The following is a 22,931-nucleotide window of genomic DNA, read 5'->3' on the forward strand; positions in this document are numbered from 1 at the left end:
GAGGTTTTTTTTCTGTTTAACTGAAAATAGGTTATTCAAACAGAAACTCAAACCAGTTTTGTTTACTAGGGTGAATAAATGACAACTGTAAGTTTTGTCCGAGTCTTGTTTTTAAATGAAATTTTCCCACTAGTCTTGAAAATAGCTAAATATTTTCACCTTTTTTATCTGGAAATATACATTACCACAGTTTTCTTTTGACTGATCTATTTCTTTTAAGTAGAAAGAAACAAGACAAATAGTTTCATGTATTTAATGAACAAGACACTCAAATATTAGCTATGCATTACAAATTATTGTAAAACTTCAAGTTGATGCGTGATTAGTGATTATTAGAGACATTGATACGCAAAGTATGTGAAAGGTTTAAAGCTGAATTACTGCTGTTAGGAATTTATAAATACACTTGTAAAATGCTAAAAGATGGACCACAATCAGGAAAACAAATAAGAGGAGTAGTGGGATTTATCAAAAATGTCTTAATATAATTTATTAAATTCATATAAATGAAGCTACGGTCACACTTGACTTTTCTTCCCATATACTTCCATTTTCTAGTTTCGCAGTTCGCTGCGGTGCAAAGTTTAAGCTTGGTGAACTCTGACCTGCGAAACTGCATCACTTGACTGCGTGAGACCAATCGAGGATCAAAACAGGACCTCTCTGAACATAAATTTAAAACATGGAGCGATCGCTCGCTTTTTTAAATGTCTAATCATCTTGTTTAATCCGCCCCTTTTCGCAGCGCAGTACGACAGAATTTCGCACACACAAAGCCGAGTGTAACCGCAGCTTTACTCTTATCACGCCATCACAATGGGTGGTGGAATATGCATTCAAAAAGTTGGTTTACAACCCCACCATAATACCAACAGGAGAGAATTGGCAAAATTAGTTTTCAGTCCTTTCCATATTGTTTTAGGGTTAGTGTTTCACTGCTGGAAGGGCTCATCCTTATGCCCTAATCCAGGAATGCACAAACTCAGTCCTGGAGGGCCGGTGTCCTACATATTTTAGTTCCAACCCTGATCAAATACACCTGAACCAGCTAATCAAGCTCTTTCTAGAACGCTAGAAACGTCCAGTCATGTGTGTTGAAGGACGTTGGAGCTAAACTGTGCCCCCCAGGACTGAGTTAGGGCACCCCTGCCCTAATCCCTTTTAAATTGTCATTTCAGAGATTAAACCCTTCAATGCAATTAGGGCATAAGGATGAGCCCTTCCGAATGAAATACAGTGTGTTGCACCAAATAACTTCCCTTCACAAAAGATTATAGAGGCTATCAGTTTTACCCAGCAAAATCCTTTATTCCTAAGAGCATTTTGAAGTGGCCAGTTTTTCTGCACTTCAGTTTGAAATGATGCTTTAACATGGTGGCCATGAAGGTTCTTCCTTTGAAGTGCAGGTGGTGATGAATCCCACTTGGGATGCAATAATGAAAAGTTAACACGCTCGTTCTTCTTCAGCTGAACAATTACATTTCACATTCTCCATTTGTGTATTTAAATCAAAGTGTCGTTGTAAGAAAGAAATAAAAAACATCTCGAAGAGGAATGTTACATGCTAGCATCTGAGTGACTTCTGAGCCTAGGCTTGTTGCAACCTTCTTTCTACACGATTAACCCTTTATCAGGAGTAAAACCATGTGATGATAACTTACAACTTCACTAATTACAATACATGTATTTTATATTATAAAGTATATTTAGAGGCGACACGGTGGCGCAGTGGCTAGCACTGTCGCCTCACAGCAGGAAGGTTGCTGGTTCAAGCCTCGGCAGAGTTAGTTGGCATTCCTGTATGGAGTTTACATGTTCTCCCCGTGTTGGCGTGAGTTTTCTCCGGTTTCCCCCACAAGTCCAAAGACATGCGCTATAGGTGAATTGGGTAAGCTAAAATTGTCTGTAGTGAATAAGTGGGTATAGGTGTTTCCCAGTGATGGGTTGCAGCTGGAAGACCATGCGCTGCGTAAAACATATGCTGGGTAAGTTGGCGGTTCATTACGCTGTGGTGACCCCTGATTAATAAAGGGGCTAAGCCTGAAAGAAAATGAATGAGTGAATGTATATATTTCTACAAAATATGTATAAGTCAGGGTGGTGCAGTGCGTAGAGCTGTCGCCTCACAGCAAGAAGGTCGCTGGTTCGAGCCTTGGCTAGGTGAGTTGGCATTTCTATGTGGAGTTTGCATGTTTACCCCATGTTGGCGTTTCAACATGGTTTCCCCCACAAGTCAAAAAACATGCGCTATAGGTGAATGGGGGAAGATAAATTGGTCATGGTGTATGTGTGTGAGTGAGAGTGTATGGGTGTTTCCCAGTGATGGGTTGCAGCTATAATGAGTATAGTAAGTTGAATCAAACTAACCTTACACAAATTTTAACTTGCATTAAGCTGTACTAGGGTGCACGGTGGTGCAGTGGGTAGCACGTTCACCTCACAGCAAGAAGGTCGCTGGTTCGAGCCTCGACTGGGTCAGTTGCCGTTTCTGTGTGGAGTTTGCATGTTCTCCCCGTGTTGGCGTTGGTTTCCTCCGGGTGCTCCGGTTTCCCCCACAAGTCCAAAGACATGCAGTACAGGTGATTTGGGTAGGCTAAATTGTCCGTAGTGTATGTGTGTGAAAGAGAGTGTATGGATGTTTCCCAGTGATAGGTTGCAGCTGGAAGACCATCCGCTGCGTAAAACATATGCTGGATAAGTTGGCGGTTCATTCCGCTGTGGTGACCCCTGATTAATAAAGAGACTAAGGCGAAAAGAAAATGAATGAATGTCAAAGTTCACAAGTTTTATAATAAACCCCAGTAGCACTCCAGTTATTTTTTCAATGAGTGTCCTATAAAGAGTTCAAAATTAAGTTACATTTTTAAGTTGAATCAAACTAACCTCACACAAATTTTAAATTACATTAAGTTATACTGACTTGAAAACCACTTGTATGTTTAAAAATTAAGTTGAAACATTGTTTTAACAAGTTAAATGATCATAAAACATGTCATGACTTTAATGTTTATGCAGCTTTATTAGCATGCTGATATTTGTATTGTTTTTGTAGAAAATACACTGTAACAAATCTTATTACTGCCTTCTGTATTTTGTGGTTTATGGAAGGTTTCCATTTATACACCGGTATGAACTGCATCATGGGATGTTGATCTCTACCCTGTTGACTTTTGATTATGAAAATTCACCTGCAGTTTAACGCAGTGACGTTGATATTTTAGTAGTTTGCCACGATCATTTGTAAGAGGTCCATGAAACAACAGAAAAGGTGTATTTTTACCATCATTTACAAAAGCAACCCAGACAATACATCACTTCAAACTATTTCAAATGTCAATACAAAAAGCTTTTGGTCATCAAAGTTGGACAAGAGATCATGGGCCCATAATGCAATTCAAAAGCACAAATAAACAAAAGAAACATGGGTCAACTTACAGAAAACTGTTAACTTCCAGCTTTTTTACAGTAGTGCTGCGCATTTGTATAACATTGATGTCCTCCATTTTGATTACAGCTCCAAAACATCCAACCCCTATTTTCATGAATAGAAATTGACACCACTTGTTTGGTATTTTCAGTTTGACAATTTATTTTTAAAGATTCATTAAAGGCCTGCTTTCTGTGGGTTTAAGTCAGGGGTGTCCAAACTCGGTCCTGGAGGGCCGGTGTCCTGCAGATTTTAGCTCCAACTTGCCTCAACACACCTGCACGGATGTTTCTAGAAAGCCTAGTAAGTGCTTGATTAGCTAGCCCAGGTGTGTCTGATTGGGGTTGGAACTAAACTTTGCAGGACACCGGCCCTCCAGGACCGAGCTTGGACATGCCTGGTTTAAGTGAAGTTTCACAAACTAAAGCTACGGTCACACTGGGCTTTGTATGTGCGAAATTCTGTCGTGCGGCTCTGCGAAAAGGGGCGGGATTAAACAAGATGATTAGACATTTAAAAAAGCGAGCGATTGCTCAATGTTTTAAATTTCTTTCCAGAGAGGTCCTGTTTTGATCTTCGATTGGTCTCATGCAGTCAAGTGATGCGATTTCGCAGGTCAGAGTTCACCAAGCTTGAACTTTGCACCGCAGCGACATGCGAAACTTAACACATGACCCTGCGTTTCCGGTCTGACGCATTCGCGTGCGTATGAATGGAAGTCTATGGGAGGAAAAGCGCAGTGTGACCGTAGCTTAATTTCGAGAGGAGCACGTGATATGATTGACTACAGCTGATCCTCATTGCTAATCATTAGCTAGCCTATCAGATCATTCTAAAACTACTATAAATATCCTGCCTAAACTTCATTCCTTATATTCGTTTTTGGAAACCCCCCCCATCCTTCCCTTCTCCCTCCTCCTCTTTCATGATCGGGCAACACGGTGGCTCAGTGGTTAGCACTGCTGCCTCGCAGTAAGAAGGCCACAGGTTCATGTTATAATTGAGCCAGTCGGCACTCCCTGCGTGGAGTTTGCATGTTCTCCCTGTGTTTGCGTGGGTTTTCTCCGGGTCCTCCGGTTTCCTCCCACAGTCTAAAAACATGTACATAAGTAAATCGTAATACAGTCACAAGCACTTAACGTATACATAGCAAAAGGGGGCACTCAAGAAACACCTGATCTCGTATCCCTCCTAATGCTCATTGACCAGGCGGGAACCTCGGGCTCATCTATCTCCGAGCTCAGGGTTCTCTCCCGGGACAGCATGCCAAACCTGCTATCATAGTCGAGCATTATCTAAGTGTGAACTCTTGAAACCCCTTTAGAACAGGCCTGAATTTAGGACAATTGACCACCTTCGCCTCACATTTGTCTGTCAGTGATGATCTAATCACCGCCATATTATTTTCTTCAGAAATAGGTCAGGAGGTCTGGTTTGACTTCCGTCCTCTTCGGCGTTGGAGTTATGCACGGTTGCTGTCATTACACAGAGAGGCTTAGGGATCTGTCAGAGACGTTAAGAGAGCTGGTGTGGCTTCGTTCTGCCTAACAACAGGAAGTACACTTTTTTTTTTTGCACAGGATGTGGTTTCAGACATGCAAGTGTAGGAGGAAGAGGGGAGGGCTGGGAGAGAGTGCACATCTACATTTTGCTCTTTGAAAAGTTGGAACAGGTGCTTTTAAGATTTATGGTCTGATTTTTATTGTCAGACTTTTTTATTTATCGTCATTTCTTGTCGTATAAGAACGTCTGAAGATGCTATGAGAGAGGAAAAGATGGAGCCTGAAGAGACGGAGGTTGATTCATCACCTTCCTGGTATGACATTATTTAAAAAATAAATAAAAAAATTGACATATTTTATAAATTTGACTTTTTCTTTTTGTTTGAGCGATCATTTTGATGACTTCTTGTTCACTAAAACTGTTTAATATTCATTAATATTAATTCATTTGTTGATCAATCTTAAAATAATGTCTTTTCAGTGATCATTTCATTTGGTTCTCATTCAGGTCTCCTATAAGTAGAGATAGACTCCTCACATGTGCCAACTTGTCAGATTTTGCCGGGGTAAGATTCATTTCGCTTATAAATCATTCACAAATTTTAATGGACAGGCCTTGTACTGTAGGTCTTGATCCTTTTGAGGGACTCAAATGTCATCTGTTCATTTTCTGAGCAGAAGAAAAGAAAACAAGACCCAAGTAGTGATGCTGAGAATTCAGCCCGAATCTTGGAAGACTGTGTAAGTTGTTATCTACGATATAAGATACAACATGTCTGTGGTAAAAACAAAAGAAGTACAAGTTTTGAAATTGTCTTATACTTGATGTTTGAATGTCATCATTTGAGCATCTGTTACAAAACAGCCGCAATGTTTCCTGTTAGTCTGTGTTGAGATGATCTATAGATGATCTACTCAGCAGTTAAAGCTCTTCTGTTTGAGCTTTTACTCAATCGTTGAATGTTTTGTGATGCTTAATGTACATAGATTGAACCGTTTAATAAAATGAAAGATGGTCTGCTTGTTTGTGCTTGACGCCGGAAACTTGTGAAGACCAGGTGACCACATAAAAATCCATGGCTTTCCTGTTCTATTACAAAAGACAGATATAGTCATAGATATATTTCACGATAACGTATGAAGGGTGGCATTACGAGAATTAAGTCGTGCTCAGCAGTGAGTAAAAAGCTGACAGGAAAAAAAAAACGCTTTACAACTCAGTTTCCTGTCTAAGTTCGTTACTTGCGCGCACACACACTCTTCTCGTTGTGTTTTTACAACAACCAGCCCTTTGGGACATGAAAATACATCTTATTAAAATATAGATTAAAAAAATGTATCTTAATATAAAGTGTAATACAGCATAGCTCAAATACTGTTCAGACCAATCAATATCTGGAAGGAGTTTCCAATAGCATCTGATCATATTCTGAAGTGAAAATGGCCCACTTTCTGCATTAGTGAGGATTTATTTTTAGATGAAACCTAATGTATCCTGAATACTTTTTTTTCTCATATTATACCTCATATCTCTGAAATCTAGTCAAAAGTTTTACATTGAGAAGAAGTTGAAAATGAATGTGGGCTTGTGGCATCTATTATGTTTAATAGTTTAAAGTGAAATGGAATACAAACTTCACTTTAAACGTGGAGTAATAGACAAATTAAATCTAACAACACAATATTTGACAGATTTTTTGTCATTTATGACATGTTAGATCACCTAGTCCCTCTTTTGAACCAGTCAGAAAGGGACCACATGCAAGAGATTGTGTATGTGCGTGTAAATGACACTGAAAAAATGATTCAAAGATGATTCCTTGGATTGATACATTTTTAAAAGTCAAATGGTAGTAAACAGTTAATTTGGGCTGAGTTTAACCCTTTTATGCATATGATCACACCGGTGTGATCAGCCTTGGCTGATTCCTGAAGCATATGATCACACCGGTGTGATTAGATTATTCAGGCCGCATATCATCAACTGCTAAAATTCAAATCTGACGGCGCACGCTGAGGCAGAGAAAGAGGCCACAGGGCCACAAAAATTATGGTGTATTGACGTGAAAACCCTCAGCTGTATCCCATCTAGACTTCACTGCCCTGCAGGAGAGGGTGAAGTCTAGATGGGATACAGCTGAGGATACTCACATGAAATTAGCATAATTTTTGACACTGTACAAAGAATAATATTTTTACATTACAGTGGGGTTTGGGTGTAGGGTTAAGGTAGGGGTAGACGCTAATAAAATACAATTAACGCGTTATTTAATAAATAATACAAATACTTCTCGTTAACTTCTGACTGCAGCTGTATCCCTTCTAGCGAAAAATATAACAAATAAGACTATCATTATTAAGCTGTTTAAAAGACAAAATATATGTTCTATCACATATTTCAGAATTGGAGTATCCGAAATTTCACAATATAATTAAAACATCCATTTTTACAAAATATAAAACAATATTTACAAAAAAGGGCAAAAAGATGATAAATATGATAATACAAAAATGTGATACATACATCGATCATTGGGGCTGGTGGCTCACGTGATAAACTTGACACGGCGCCATGGGAACTTTAGAATGCAATGGATTCTAATTAACGGTAACAAAAAAACTCACGCAGAAGGGTCAGCTGGAGTATCTAAAACTCACACGTGAAAGGGTTAAAGAAACAAATTAGGTTGAACATTACTAAATTTAATTTGTTTGTTTAAATTCAACCCATATAAATTGTTTGCAAAAATTTAGCAGGAATAATTTTTTTTCAGTGCACAGGCATATCTAATAGCTCATAGTAACGTGCTAGCTGCATCGTCCCTAATATTTTCGAGCATATTTGCAAATTAGTCTTCATTGGCTCCCTGGTCAAGCACACAACTGTCACTGAGTTACTATGGTTAATACTAATGTTTGAGGAAAGGGCATTGAATTCGAACTCTGATCAAATCTGACTGCATTAAATGATATTTTAACACTTTAGTTTAGGTCACAATTCACGGTATTAACAAACCATTAGCTAACACTACTAGCGTAATGCACTGCCAATTAGCTGTTTATTAATAGTTAGTAAGTTGGAAGTTGGGTTTAGGTTTTGGGTAAGATTAGGGATGCAGAATGAGATCATACTTTATAACTACTAATGAACAGTTAATATCCTAATAACAGGCAGGTAATAAGCCACTAGTTAATAGCGTGAATTGTGACCTAAACTAAAGTGTTACCAAAGATTTTATTGCACACCTTCCAGCTATTTAGAATCAAGAATGTCAACAGACCATGGAATAAAATGAATTATACTAGATATAATTACAAAACTACCTTCATAGCCACTGAATTGTGTGTCACTGTATTTATATTATCAGATATTTGTTGGAATAAGCTTTTACATATGTGTGTTTCATCTGATTGGTTGTGGTTGCGCTCATCTGTGCTTTGCTACACGTCTCTTTCAGGAAGAAGATGACTTTCCCATCAGCGACCACATGCAAGATTCTGAGGTACAGAGTTAAATATGCATCATTGTTCTTGTGTATTTGTGCTGAACACAAAAATGATTCATCTAATTAAAACATCACAGTCAGAGCTCTTGGTTATGCATCTTAATGATGCACGTAAACAAGTCTTAATGACACATGAAGTACATTGTAACTTTAGCCTTCTTTCTCTCTTGCCCTCATATAAGGGTCCATGTAATAAAAGAGTTAAGCCAGTGGATAAAGGTGCTTCAGTCACTGGGATCATAACCCCAGTGAAGACCCCAGCTCTCAAACGCTTGGGCCAGTCCATACAGGTGAGTTATTCACACACATCACTGTTCCTGCAGTCAGTCAGCATCCATTTCAGCCAGTCAAAATGTTTAACCGTCTCTTAGTTTAACAATCAAGTTTGTTATCGCAGTGCCTTGCATGGTGAAAGTCAAGAATAAAGGTCAAGAGGATGATCTGAATAAAGGTCAAGCACTAGCAGAGAATGGTCTTAACAGTTGTTTGAAATTGATTTCTAAAAATATAAATGTGTTCATTTCTATTTTATTGAATTAATTTAGAAAGAACAGGAATAAATATCGGCTGGTTATGGTTATGCAGGGTACAAAGCACCTCAAGAACGTTTTTATTCATGTTATTTTCATTAATGATCTTTGTTTTCTGACACAATGCCTTTTCTTTGACTCTAATTTCATGCTTGTTTTTAGAATGATATATTTAAGTTGTGGAAGTGCTGCACTACTGTACTACTATAAAAAAAGAGGATAAAATAAATGTTTATGCATTCTATGAGTGATTACTAATCTATATTAGAAAAAGAAAGACAGTAAATTTCATTCTTAGTTATCAACAAACATAGAGAGTTTTAAACATTACGTTATGTGAAGTAGTCAACACTTGAAGTGGATCAAAAAATTGAGCAAAATTGTCCTAAAACAAGAATGAGAGTTGCTTAAAAGTTTTTGAAGAAAGGTGATGATCCACTTCAAATGTTGACTACTGTATATTTACCTGAATCAGAGACATCAGAAGGCTATGTACATGTTAATGTGTTGTTGAATGGTTGACATATTATCTGAAAGTCTGCATGAAAAAAATTCACTGGCAAGTTAATCCACTGAAAAATCATTGTCTGTTGGTAATCTTCAAACAAAATCGTACCTTTTGCTTCCATGTTTGGAGTGGCGGTCCTTCTGTTGACGCCAACCTGAGAGCTTCCAATGCAACTGCATATTAATATCCTCTCTGACCGTTAGATTGCTATGAGGCAACGATGCACAAAATGAAAGCCCCCCTCCTACTCAATGTTCAGTTTCAGGTACATCAACATACTGAAATAAAAGTCTCAGCAACTTCCAGCTCATGCGGACTTTAAAGCAAAGTCATTTGTTTTACCTTTAATTAAGGTTTCGACCCAACAAGAATGTGTGGAAATTCCTGTACTACATGAACAAATAAACACACACAGACACATATATAAGGCAAGACGAACTTTATAGAGCACAATTTTACACAACCATAGTTGATCCAATGTGCTTTATAATAATCAAATATTACAGCGGCTGAGAGAGCTTAACATGCTGCAATTTAAGAAAACACAGGCAATTAAAAAAAGGCAGCAAATTGAGAAAGGATCTTCATCAACGGGCTGCGTTTTCTCACAACACTTTCAAATAGCTCGGAACACAACAGAAATGTTTCAAAGAGACCCTAAATCATGGCAGACCTGGCTATTTAGACTGGTTATTTAGGCTAATAAAATACAAAAGACAAGGGAATCAGGATGTTAAAATAAACAAACAAAAAAAATCACCTTTCAATGATCACCAACAACTTTACAGCAATAGTCACGGCACAGCGGCATCCGGCATGTTTTTGGGTCCCCTTGAATCATTTTCGTTGTGTTTTCAATGTGTTTGCAAGTGTTGTGAGCAAATGCAGCACGTTTTCATGAATTGTTTGCGTTGTGAGAAAATGCAGTGTGTTTTATAAATCTGTTTGTGTTGTAAGAAAATGCAGCATGTTGTTTTAATGTGTTTGTGTTGTGAGGATTTTTATTATACCTTCTCTTAATTTGCTGGTGGTTTTTGCAGCTTTATGTATCTTTTAAAAATTGCAGCATGTCACGCTCTTGGCCACTGTAAAAAATATATTTAAAATATTAAAATATAAATTAGCATTAAAAATATAAGAGAAAAATAATTTATGTATACACTGAAATTCATAAGGGGCAGCACAGTGGCGCAGTGGGTAGCACAATCGCCTCACAGCAAGAAGGTCGCTGGTTCGAGCACCGGCTGGTTCAGTTGGCGTTTCTGTGTGGAGTTTGCATGTTCTCCCCGTGTTGGCGTGGGTTTCCTCCGGGTGCTCCGGTTTCCCCCACAAGTCAAAATACATGCGCTATAGGTCAATGGGGGAAGATAAATTGGTCATAGTGTATGAGTGAGAGTGTATGGGTGTTTCCCAGTGATGGGTTGCAGCTGGAAGGGCATCTGCTGCGTAAAACATATGCTAGATAAGTTGGTGGTTCATTCTTAATCTAACATAACACAACATAACATAACATAACATAACATAACATAACATAAGCAACGTTATCTAAGGTCAGAATCCATAATTAGTGAAGGTTAAATATGATGAAGACCTTTAGTGAGTCCCAGTTGGTGTACTTCTATGCTGTTTTTTTGTTTTGTTTTGTTTAAATAATGCAAATATTGAATTAATACCCAGATAATTCATTTAATAAAAACAAACAAAAAGTGTGTATAGTGTGTCATTTGTGATATATTTGTGTTACATGTCTGTGTGTGTGTGTGTGTGTGCTTGGGTTGTATTCCTCAGCGTTCTATCAGTTTCCGGACAGAGGCCCGGCCATTGCCTCCAATGCCAATGAGATCCCGTCAAAAGGCTTCTTCATTCCCTCGGCGGCGGAGCAGTCAGCTGTGGAGTGACACGGTGGACAACATGAGCCATGAGCTCAGCACTAAAGAGATCAAACGACAAGAGGTGTGATAACAGCGTTAGATTAATGCCACAACACAGACTAATGTGTCAAACTCAATTCTTTATTTTGTGCATTTTGTAATTCTAAATGTCTTTAAAGATTATATTTAGCATATTTGGCCTTTAATTACTAGCATCAAACCAGTAACTTTGGCCCATGCACCTTTAAACTCTTTTTAAAAAGCTTTCTGCCTTTACAACCTTAGTTGTGAAACAGGAAGTGAGCTGGTATACGAGGCCATGTTCTCTATTTCAGTGTCAGTATTTCCTCTGAAACACAAGCTCTACCACACAGCACTGCCAAACTGACTAGTAACTTGTGACAGTAGTGCAGTTATAATTGTGTGTGTGTGTGCGTGTGTGTGTGTGTGTATGTTTGCGGTCTTCCTGCAGAAGGTTTCATAAGGTTACAACTACCTGTGCACATTTTCCTGTGCATTAATGTAATGTTTTCACGTTACTTTTTTAACCTCCAGGTAATCTACGAATTAACCCAGGGTGAGAAACAGCTCATAGAGGATCTAAGCCTCGTAAAAAAGGTTCGTCCAGGCATTCAGCTAATTAATTTTTTTCTACTGTCTTAAATGAGAAGGATTTTAATTTGGGTTGTTCTCTCAGGTGTACTATGAGCCTATGCTGAAGTTAGACATCATGACAGAAAGTGAGCTGGGACAGATATTCGGGACCCTTGATTCTTTAATTCCCCTTCATGAAGGTAAATGTTTCTTCATATATTCACATAGGCCACTTCTTTCAGATGTCCATAACAGATTTTCAATTAGAGACCCAAGTCTCGCTGTCATTGACTTTCACTAAAAGTGTGTCAATTGCTAGACCCTTGTTGATAAAAGCAGGTTAAATACTGGGCTTTTATATCTATAAGAACCAGCGGATCAAATTATCCTCATGTCTTTATTTTGACGACACTTCTGTTTCAGTGTTGTGTTGCTAGCAAACACCTTTTACTCACTGAGTTAGGGATAATCAGTGTAGGTCACAATGGGCTATATGCATTGGCTGTTTTTCAGCCAATGACGAACTTCCGATGAAAGTTTGATGTGACTATTTTTAATTTCATAAGGTTTCTTTTACAGCATCCCTGTTGTAATGTAATTCAAATATATTCCGTTACATAGACTTAAGTCATCATTAGCGGCAGGGTAACGCAGAAATTCCATTGAAAATACTGGGGTAAAATTAATTTCCATATTTTAAAGACATGGTGTGGAAAACTATAATGTAATGCAGTACTCCTTGCTTGTTAAACTATTGTTTTTTTAAAAAAAGTGAGTGGGCTGAGAGCTCCTCCTTGGGACTCGAGTCCGGTGCGTGAAACAGGTGCTTCTATCACTCAAGCACCAGCCTTGTTCACATGGGTCTCGGCCCCAGCCCACTCGCTACAGTCTCATTGCAGTATACACAGTGTTAAGTCTGAATTATAATTTATTATTTGCATGTGTTTTTGGTGCCTGTGATTGTATGATGATTTTAAAAGCAATCAAGCTTAAGAAATTGAACCGTTTGTATCTTTAATAAAGATTATCCATTCATTTTCCTTCGTTTTATTCCCTTTATTTATCAGGGGTCACCACAGCGGAATGAACCGCCAACTTATCCAGCATATGTTTTACACAGCGGAAGCTCTTTCTGCCACAACCCAGTACTGGGAAATAATAATGATTAATTTTAATTGATTAATTATTATTATTATTCAGTTACTGGACCTGAATACTGTTAGACTTGGTAAAGGATAAAACAGCATTTATTTCATTTGTATCTTTTTCTTCATTGTATTTTATGCTTGTTTGTTAGATTTTATGCAAATGCACTCTCCTGCAGAATCATCCCAAACAACCTAAAATTGACAATTCTTTCCAAATAGAGATATGAAATTGTCATTTATATCAATTTATATCGCAAAATATTAAAATATTGCAAAGCAAGGCAAGATTATTTAAATAACACATTTCATACACAATGGAAACTAAAAGTGCTTTACATAAACAAGAAAAAAAAACAAGAAAAATTAAAAATTAAAATAATAAAAAAATTATTAAAACAGATAAAAACAGATTAAAGAGTGTTAAAACAGGTTATAAAAGAATGAAAAAGAAAAGACGTAATAGTGTTAATTGCAATGTTAGACTATGCTAATATTGAGTACATATTTTGAAAAGCATAACATCAATGTCATATTTTTCCAACATTGTGCAGCCCTGACACAAACTAGAAACATTTATCCTTGTCCAGTGTTTGCGCTTTTTCTCTCCAAAAGTTATGAGCAGCAAAAACTTTTATTAAGTTAAATATTTTATTAAGTTAAAATAGACTGTGGTTGTACATTGCTTTGTGGCGACCCTTGATAAAGCAGGGAATCAGCTGAAGGAAACTGAATGAGTGAGTAAAATAGAGTGTCCGCAGATGTTTTCACACCTTTAGTAGTTTGTAGTTGTGTATATTCCATCTCCTCTGTTTCTTTCCTGCTTGTTGAAAACCTCTGCGAACCAAATAATCTGTACAAAAACAATTCAAAGCACATGTGAAATTTGTGTGTGTGTGTGTGTGTTTTTTACTATTACAGAAAATCAGTGGACTGCGGTATTCACTAGTATTTGCTTGTGTGTTCAGATCTTTTAGCACGTCTTGAAGGTCTTCGTGGAGCTGAGAAGACTGTTCAAGAAGTCGGGCCAACCATGATGGATTGGGTCAGTCTTACATTAAATAGTAATATATAGATATATATATAAATAGATAGATAGATAGATAGATAGATAGATAGATAGATAGATAGATAGATAGATAGATAGATAGATAGATAGATAGATAGATAGATAGATAGATAGATAGATAGATATGATTAGTCTTTTTTGAAGCATCCTCTATTGGCAACAATACTCTAAAAGTTCACTCACATAACTTCAAGGGAGCTTCTGATGGTGTTATAAGCTCTTTGATCTCCTTTCGTAGTTTCCCTGTCTGGAGGCGTATATCACATACTGCTGTAACCAGGTTGGGGCAAAAGCTCTGCTCGATCAGAAGAAGCAGGAAAGACGGGTTGAGGAGTTCTTGCGGCTATGCCAGGAGTCATCCTTCAGCAGAAAGCTGGACCTGTGGAACTTTCTGGACTTGCCTCGCAGCAGGCTGGTGAAGTATCCTCTGTTGCTGAAAGAGATTCAGAAGAGCACTCCACTTGATCATCCGGATGAGGAGGCACTGCCACAGGCTGTGAGTTTTGCTAAAAATACTTAAAGGTCCCGTGAAATTAAAATAAGGGTTTTTTAGATGTTAGTTTCAGTCTGATAGTTTTAAGGATATCTATTAGCTAGTGTGCTTCAAAATTTGCGTTTAGAAAATATAAACTGATATAAATTTTTATTTAAATTTTATTTAATTTGACTTTGGTTTAAAGGTCCTGTGAAGTGCTTTGAAATGTGCATATTAATCCAATGTTTGAAGTAATTTGAAGTTTCTCATCAAATCTTGACTAACTTTTTTTAAATTAAATCGAGGAGCTACTCTGTGTCCCACCCTCTCGATTTTTTTAGTTGAGATTAGATCAACTGTTGGATTAAAATGTACAATTTAAAACACTTGACGGGACCTTTTAATCAAGGTCAAATTAAATAAAATAAATAAAAAATGAAGAATTGAACAAACTAAATTACTTAAACTGTTAGTAAAATAAAAAATGAAGAATTGAACAAACTAAATTACTTAAACTGTTGGTAAAATTAAAAATGAAAGCAAAAAGTCTAAAAATGAAAGTGAACATAGTATAAAATATCACTAAATACTAGTTTACTTTGTCAATAAATTAGTGTTTTTAAAAGAATTGATTTTCAATTATTCCACAGAGGTTTGTTACCTCTCCGACAATTCTTCCTTTTTTCTTGCAATTCAATTCTCATTGTTTATTTTGCATTTCAGGCCTATATATAAAACTGACAGATAAACTCACTGTTGTCAAATTGTTAATATTTTTATTTTGGTGGCTGGAACAAGCTTTCGTACTGTATGTAACAATGCAGTCAGCAAAAAAAGTCCTCATTTCTTAAGCACAGACTGATTTTCTACAGTCGCAAAATCCAACAACTGAAGAGAAAAATCTCTTGGAATGCAGATCAGCCAATCAGATACAAAGACTAGAACTGTTGTATGTTTGTATGTATGTAATGTATTACACATGGGCCGGTATAAGTTTGTGTTGGTATGATAACCTTGGAAAAAACATCATGGTATTGTGATTACTGCTCTAAAATTTTAAAGTTCTTTTTAAATGTCTAAGTAAAAGAACAACACATTTCCCCCCATTGAACACAATATACAGTATTTCATTTTACAATTTTTTAGTTAACAATACACATTTATAGTATTTTGGAACAGTAAACATGTCAGGCTAAATAATTAAAATAAACGTTGACGTCTTCTGCATTCATTAGTTTACAAAACACAGATTTCTTTACAACACATAAAAAACCTTTTTACGCATACCTTAGAAACAGTATAACTGTAATTTTTGGCGTTTTTAAAACCTTGACTTTTCTAAACCACGGTATACCTTGAAACCGGTAATCGTCCCATGTCTAAAGTGTATAAATAAAATACTTTAGTAATGCTCTTTTTATATCTTGTTATCTTAGATGAAACTAATCCAAAGGATTATAACAGAAGTAAATCTTAAAACCGGAGAGGCTGAGTGTCAGTTTTACAGACGGGGGCTTTGCTACGCAGAAGACAGCCAGAGGGTTGCAGAAATCCAGGCCTCTCGTTTTTTATACTGTCACGGTGAACTGAAGAGTACCAAAGGACAGGTAAATGTTATCTTCCCAACAACTCTATAATAGACCATTGCAGTGTTTCAGTTTTTAACTTTTTCTTACTGACATTTCTGTAGAAACTGCACGTGTTCCTCTTTGAGCTGGTGCTGGTTTTGACCCGGCCAGGGGCACAGGACAGGGAAGGACCAGTCCAGTTTCAGGTGTATCGTCAGCCCATGCCAGCTGCTCATCTGCATCTGGAGGACCTGCCTGATGGAGAGCCAAGCAGTTCAGGGTCCTTTCGGGGAGCCTTTACGGGCAATGATAAAGGTATTATTATTATTATTATTATTATTATTATTATTATTATTATTATTATTATTATTATTATTATTATTATTATTATTATTCTTATTAGATTTTTTCCAACCATATGACTGTCATGTGTATGTTTTGTTTTCAATTGTTTCCCTGTTCCTGTTCTTATTGCTACTTTGTGTCTGTAGTTCCTGCTTTGAGCAATATGCTTGTTCTGTTGCGATGATTAAATCTAAGTGTATTTAATACTAGAATACAGAGGTAGTCATTTTGACCATCTTCAAATTTTGTAAGGTAATACCTTTGTTAAAATAAAACCCATATATAATTATAGTACCCTGTCTTATCCCCTGAATGTGCTTCATTCTAACATTATTTTATTAAAATTCAAAAGCAAAAAAGATTTCAGAGTAGCAGCAAATAGAAAACAAGGTTTAGCATTTTAAAGTCATGTACTTCTCGTCTGGAGTGTGACCAGCTTTAGTCCCTACTGCAGTCTCTGGGCCTGAGCCCACTGTTAAACCTGTTCTGATGCCCTAGCCTGATTTTCATTCCTGAGCCAAAGTCCATCACAGAAACTGAGCAGGTGTCAGAGTCAACTCCATCATCCATCCCAGAGGGAGTTCTTGAGTAAGAGGGCATATCATTGTGCGCTATACTCCCTGCATTGATGGTGTACTGCACCCACTGCCCAAAGAAATGTTGAACATCCTGGACACTATTATTCCAACAAGTCTCCTTCATCACTAGTTCCAAGTCTTCTTTGTTGCCACTGTTTCTACCCTGCACCAAGTCTCTTTTATCATTTATAGTTGTACTAAGCTCCAAATCATCGTCATCATCACTGGTCCCGGCAAACTCCATGTGTCTTTAACCCCAAGTGGTCTGTCACAGCGTCGCTCTTTCTCCTTGTCTGCAAATGCCATTCAATTTCTCACCTCTGTGTCTGCTGACTTTAGTTTATCTTTCAGTGGCTCTGTTCAATTACTTACATCCCTTACTTTTATATATTACAGTTATTCTTTAGGTGAACATTTAATCCTTGCAAGTTAATCCACCGAATCCACTTTTTGGTAAAGTTTGACCATTTACTTCTGTGTTTGGAGTGTCAGTACTTCTCTGTTGACGTCAGTTTGACTGCTTCAGCCACAATATACTTAACCATGCCCCTCTTACTATTAGTTTGCTCTGAGGAAATGATGCACAAATAGAAATCTCACCCCCCACTCAATATTCCATTTCAGGCTAATTCCACTCCATTTTTTGATGGCCTTCACTCACTAACTTCCCTCCATCTCATACCCTCGCATATACAGTTAGGTCCATAAATATTTAGACATCGACACAATTCTAACATTTTTGGCTTTATACACCAACACAATGAATTTGAAATAAACCAGAACAAACAAAACAAACCAGATGTGCTTTAACTGCAAACAGTCAGCTTTAATTTGAGGGTATTTACATCAAAATCAGGTGAATGCTGTGGGAATTACAACAGTTTGCATATGTGCCTCCCACTTGTTAAGGGTCCAAACGTAATTGGACAGAATAATAATCATAAATAAAACTTTCACTTTTTAATACTTGGTTACAAATCCTTTGCAGTCAAGCACAGCCTGAAGTCTGGAACACATAGACAACACCAGATTCTGGTGATGGTGCTCTGTCAGGCCTCTACAGCAACTGTCTTCGGTTCCTGTTTGTTCATCGGGCATTTTCCCTTCAGTTTTGTCTTTAGCAAGTGAAATGCAAGCTCAATTGGATTTTGGTCAGGTGATTGACTTGGCCATTGCATAACATTCCACTTCTTTCCATTCATTCTATTTAACATTCCACTTTTTCTCTTTCCCGTTTGGAGTTGCTGAGCTCACTGGTGCGTTCTTTTATTTTTAGAATGTTCTAAACAGTTGTTTTGGCCATGCCTAATGTTTTTTCAGCCTAATGATGACTTACATGACTGCTAGTGACAGCTCTTTGGATCTCATCTTGAGAGTTGACAATAACAGATTCCAAATGCAAATAGCACCATTGAGATGAACTCTAGACCTTTTATCTGCTCATTGTAATTGGTTTAATGAGGGAATAACACACACCTGACCATTAATCAGCTTAGCAGCCAATTGTCCAATTACTTTTGGACCCTTTACAAGTGGGAGGCACATATGCAAACGGTTGTAATTTCAACAACGTTCACCTGATTTGGGTGTAAATACCTTCAAATTAAAGCTGAAAGTCCGCAGTTAAAGCACATCTTGTTCGTTGCATTTCAAATTCCTTGTGTTGGTGTATAGAGCCAAAAATGTAAAAATTGTGTCGATGTTCAAATATTTATGGACCTAACTTTACATCCTTGATTATGTTCACTACTGGCAGACCATATGAATGGGGTTAAACGGAATGTCCTAAACCTCTGAGCACTTGGGAAATACACTGTTGTGACATCACAATCACATTGTATTCTAGGACAAATAGGTGCTGGAGAGGACATATGAATCTAAAAATTAAATTTGGTATGTCCATGTAAGTGTCCCACGTTCACCCCATTCAAGTGGGACTCAGTTTAAAATGCTAGCGGGGATTCCCCTGAGGGGAAGTGCTAAAGGAAAGTTTGTGAGTGTGTGTCTAAAAGTGGAGTGGAACCCAGCATCAGTGGGAAGTACGTCACCATACTGAAATAAAAGTCATCTTCCAGGTCATGCAGACCTTAATAGTTAATTACAGATATAAGCAATAGTTGTTCATTTTAAAATAATAATAATGTTCTCCCCATGTTCTCGTGGGTTTCCTCCGGGTGCTCCAGTTTCCCCCGCAATCCAAACACATGCGCTATAGGTGATTTGGATGAACTAAATTGGCCGTAGTGTATGAGTGTGTGTGAATGTGAAAGTGTATGGGTGTTCCCCAGTACTGGGTTGTGCCTGGAAGGGAATCCGCTATGTAAAACATGCCAGAGTAGGTGGTGGTTCATTCCGCTGTGGTGACCCCAGATAAATCAGAGACTTTGCTGAAGGAAAGTGAATGAATGAATAAAAAAAATAAATGAAAATATTATTTTATAGCTTTGTCTTAATATTTGGATTGTTGATTTGTCTGTTTTTATCTGAAATTGAAAAATTTTTGTGGTCTTTGATGTTTTTACATTATTTTAATTCCACATTTTCTTCTGCTGTTCCCTGCAGTCAAGAACTGTTTCCGTGTCAGCACCACAGGACGCTCCAAATCTCAATCCCACAGCCTGCAGGCTAATGACTCCTTCAATAAGCAGCAATGGATTTCATGTCTGCGGCAAGCAATGGTCCAGTCACGGGACAGACAGGCTCAAAGCAGTCCCTGCAATCCAAATGAGCGTTTAAGCCCTGAGCCGGCACTCTATAACAACATCGCTGAACTCAACATTAACTCTGATGTGGAGATGCCCGACACATAGACCAAGGCTTCTGCTGCTCTCCAGTTTATTCATTTTTCCACAAACACTTCCAGTGTGATTGTGACCGTGACAGCCGACCTTCTCGGGACGAATGAAATCACGCAGTTGCTGTTTCACACCCAGTCCCGAAACTGTGAGAATAGCATCATGTAGCTATATTTGTATACTTCATATTTGGATGTTTTTTGCTGTGGAGTGTCAAATTGGAAGGAATATTTTTTCTATTAGATTTATGCTTCTTGCTTTAAGCGATTTATTTTTTTAGGTGTGATATTGGTTGAATGGTTAATGGCATATGTGAATATCTCTTTGAATAATGCATCATTCCTTGCCATCTCATCTGGTGGGTACAGAAACAACAATATTTGTGCAATCTGAACGGTAACTAAAGTTATATGCAGCCAGGCTTTTTGTTATTGCACTTTGGCGGCGTTAGGGCTAATATTATTGCTTTTATTGATATTAGCTGAATGTATTGATATTAGCTGAATTAGCTTATTTCACCATTTCTCTTAATTTAAAGGAACCCTGAGCCATTTACAAAAAAGGGATTTGTTCCCACTTTCCTGTCAGTACATAATCGTTACCGTTTTGTATCAATAAACTGACAACTTCCTTAAATATGGACCGGTTTAATTATTATTTTTTTAAATACACAGTTTACACGATTTTTGTAAATGACACAGTTTACATTTAAATGTAATATGCACCGTTATTTTACTTTAGGACAGTTATGCGGTATGTTGCTGTATTTTAAAGTTGTAGTGTGAAAATTACTGTATTTTACAGTATAGATAAACAATACTGTGAATACACGTACAGCAAGATAAATGGTGCTGTTATAGTAAATACAGTATTTTTGCTGTAATTTATTTACAGTAATTTACTGGCAAAGTGTCACCATTAAGTTATTGTAGATTCTACAGGAATTTGTTAACAGTGTACTTCTCATCACATGTTTATTTTGGACAGTCATGTTCTATATATATATGTGCATACTTTCTACATTCCACTGGCTTTTCCCAATAGTAGGCAAATGCATGTTGTCATATTACATTAAATAAAATACATATATGGTTTAAATCTTACTTTGCCACTATTTATGTATTGTATACGGCACTGCTCTTTAGTACACACTACCTGACAAAAGCCTTTTCGTCGACCCCAGATGTAAGAGCACCAAATAATAACTTGACTTCAATTTGATCATTTGGAAAAGTGTCAGAAGGTAGATTTTTCAGATGAATCATCTATTGAACTGCAATCATCACAAACACTGCAGAAGACCTATTGGAACCCGCATGGACCCAAGTTTCTCAGAGAAATCAGTCAAGTTTGGTGAAGGAAAAATCATGGTTTGGGGTTACATTCAGTATGGGGGCCTGCGAGAGATCTGTAGAGTGGATGGCAACATCAACAGCCTGAGGTATCAAGACATTTGTGCTGCCCATTACATTACAAACCACGGGAGAGGGCAAATTCTTTAGCAGGATAGCACTTTTTCCCATACTCAGCCTCCACATCAAAGTTCCTGAAAGCAAAGAAGGTCAAGGTGCTTCAGGATTGGCCAGACCAGTCACCAGACATGAACAGTATTGAGCATGTCTGGGGTAAGATGAGGCATTGAATATAAATCCTAATAATAACTCTGGGAGTCCTGCAAGATCGCTTTCTTTGCCATTCCAGATGACTTTATTAATAAGTTATTTGAGTCATTGCAGAGATGTATGGATGCAGTCCTCAAAGCTCATGGGAGTCATACACAATATTAATTATTTTTCCACTGCACCATGACTGTATATTCTATACTCTACATTATTTCTGTTAACTGACAAGACTTTTGTTCAAGCAAAGTCAGACCTTACTGTCCTAATTAAATAATTAAAAATCAAGGTATGGTCATGTTATTTTGCTAAAATAAGCGTAATCTTGAGGTCTTTGCCTTTCATATAAGCCAGTTCTGATACCAAATGATCAACTAGAAGTCAAATTATTATTTGTTGTTCCTAAACTTGAATAGGCGACAAGACTTTTGTCAGGTAGTGTATAGCAAGACTTTCATTTAGTATTAGTGTCCATTTTATTAAGAGTAAATTCAGTTGTACTACATTCACCTGCATGTTTACTATCATGTAATCAATATTGTCAGTTGCAGCACTTCATTTCCATTCACAAATCCTCTGCTGTAGCCTCATGGGATGAATATTTCAGTATCCTGCCAGAAGTAGTAGGTCATCTGGGAAATCTAACCAACTCTTTTATGAATACTATGATACTACTCAGCTCAAACAATAGTTTTTGACACCTTAATATAGGGACATATACTGTAGGTATATTTGAATGCATGACAGGAGTAGGCCTTTTTTTCTTATATAATTATTAAATTATTAACTTATTGTAAAGTACATTTGTAATATAATATTGACTTGACAAGATAAAATTGATAAATATTATACTTATGATAAATATAAATATAAAGATAAAAATTATACACAAAACCAAATTACACATTTCAGTGTTAGCTTTATCTTCAGAACACAAATGAAGATCTTTTTATTCAAATCTGAAAGATTTTTTTTAAATTCAACTCAATTCATCTTGATTTCTACAGCGCTTTTACAATGTAGAGCAAATCCATCGATGCATAGCTCCACAAGTCCCGAACCATGCAAGCCAGTGGGGACAACGGCGAGGAACAAACTTCACCAATTGGCGAAAGTGAAGGAAAAAAAACCTTGAGAAAAACCAGGCTCAGTTGTGCGCGGCCATTTCTCCTCTGGCCAAACTTCTTGTTCCACCAGAGGCTGGAGAACGCTGGACATCTATTGTGGAGATGCTGTAAGTGGGAGAAGTCACCGGCTGGTGTACAGACTAGCCCTTCAGGATCAATGTGAAGACTTGTCTGTCACTGAGATCTTACAGGAATCAGTCTCATGCTCTCCACTCCTCCATGACCAACCTGATCTCACGAGAAAACGTAAGTATTTTACGTTTTGTCATTTT

The 22,931-nt window shown here is 37.3% G+C and overlaps 1 protein-coding gene across 1 annotated transcript; it reads left to right on the forward strand.

The window, feature by feature from the left end:
• The first annotated feature begins 4,414 nt into the window (after positions 1–4,414).
• Positions 4,415–21,016, forward strand: arhgef3l (Rho guanine nucleotide exchange factor (GEF) 3, like). The gene is made up of 13 exons (XM_056449545.1): positions 4,415–5,243; positions 5,438–5,495; positions 5,608–5,670; positions 8,388–8,432; positions 8,618–8,725; positions 11,262–11,426; positions 11,900–11,962; positions 12,042–12,138; positions 14,052–14,128; positions 14,391–14,648; positions 16,064–16,234; positions 16,318–16,510; positions 19,681–21,016. Exons 1-13 carry the CDS (start codon positions 5,188–5,190, stop codon positions 19,926–19,928), a joined length of 1,602 nt encoding a protein of 533 aa, XP_056305520.1. The 5' UTR covers positions 4,415–5,187; the 3' UTR covers positions 19,929–21,016.
• The last annotated feature ends 1,915 nt before the right edge of the window (positions 21,017–22,931 follow it).

This window comes from Danio aesculapii, chromosome 23 (assembly GCF_903798145.1).
Source record: "Danio aesculapii chromosome 23, fDanAes4.1, whole genome shotgun sequence".
Lineage (NCBI taxonomy): Eukaryota > Metazoa > Chordata > Actinopteri > Cypriniformes > Danionidae > Danio > Danio aesculapii.

Bases quoted from the DNA above. Each gene is read 5' to 3' on its own strand.
- arhgef3l (XM_056449545.1), top strand. From the start codon at position 5,188: ATGAGAGAGGAAAAGATGGAGCCTGAAGAGACGGAGGTTGATTCATCA. The intron at 5,244-5,437 runs GTATGACATTAT...GTTCTCATTCAG, and splicing joins GTTGATTCATCACCTTCCTG to GTCTCCTATAAGTAGAGATA. The intron at 16,235-16,317 runs GTAAATGTTATC...ACATTTCTGTAG, and splicing joins TGAAGAGTACCAAAGGACAG to AAACTGCACGTGTTCCTCTT.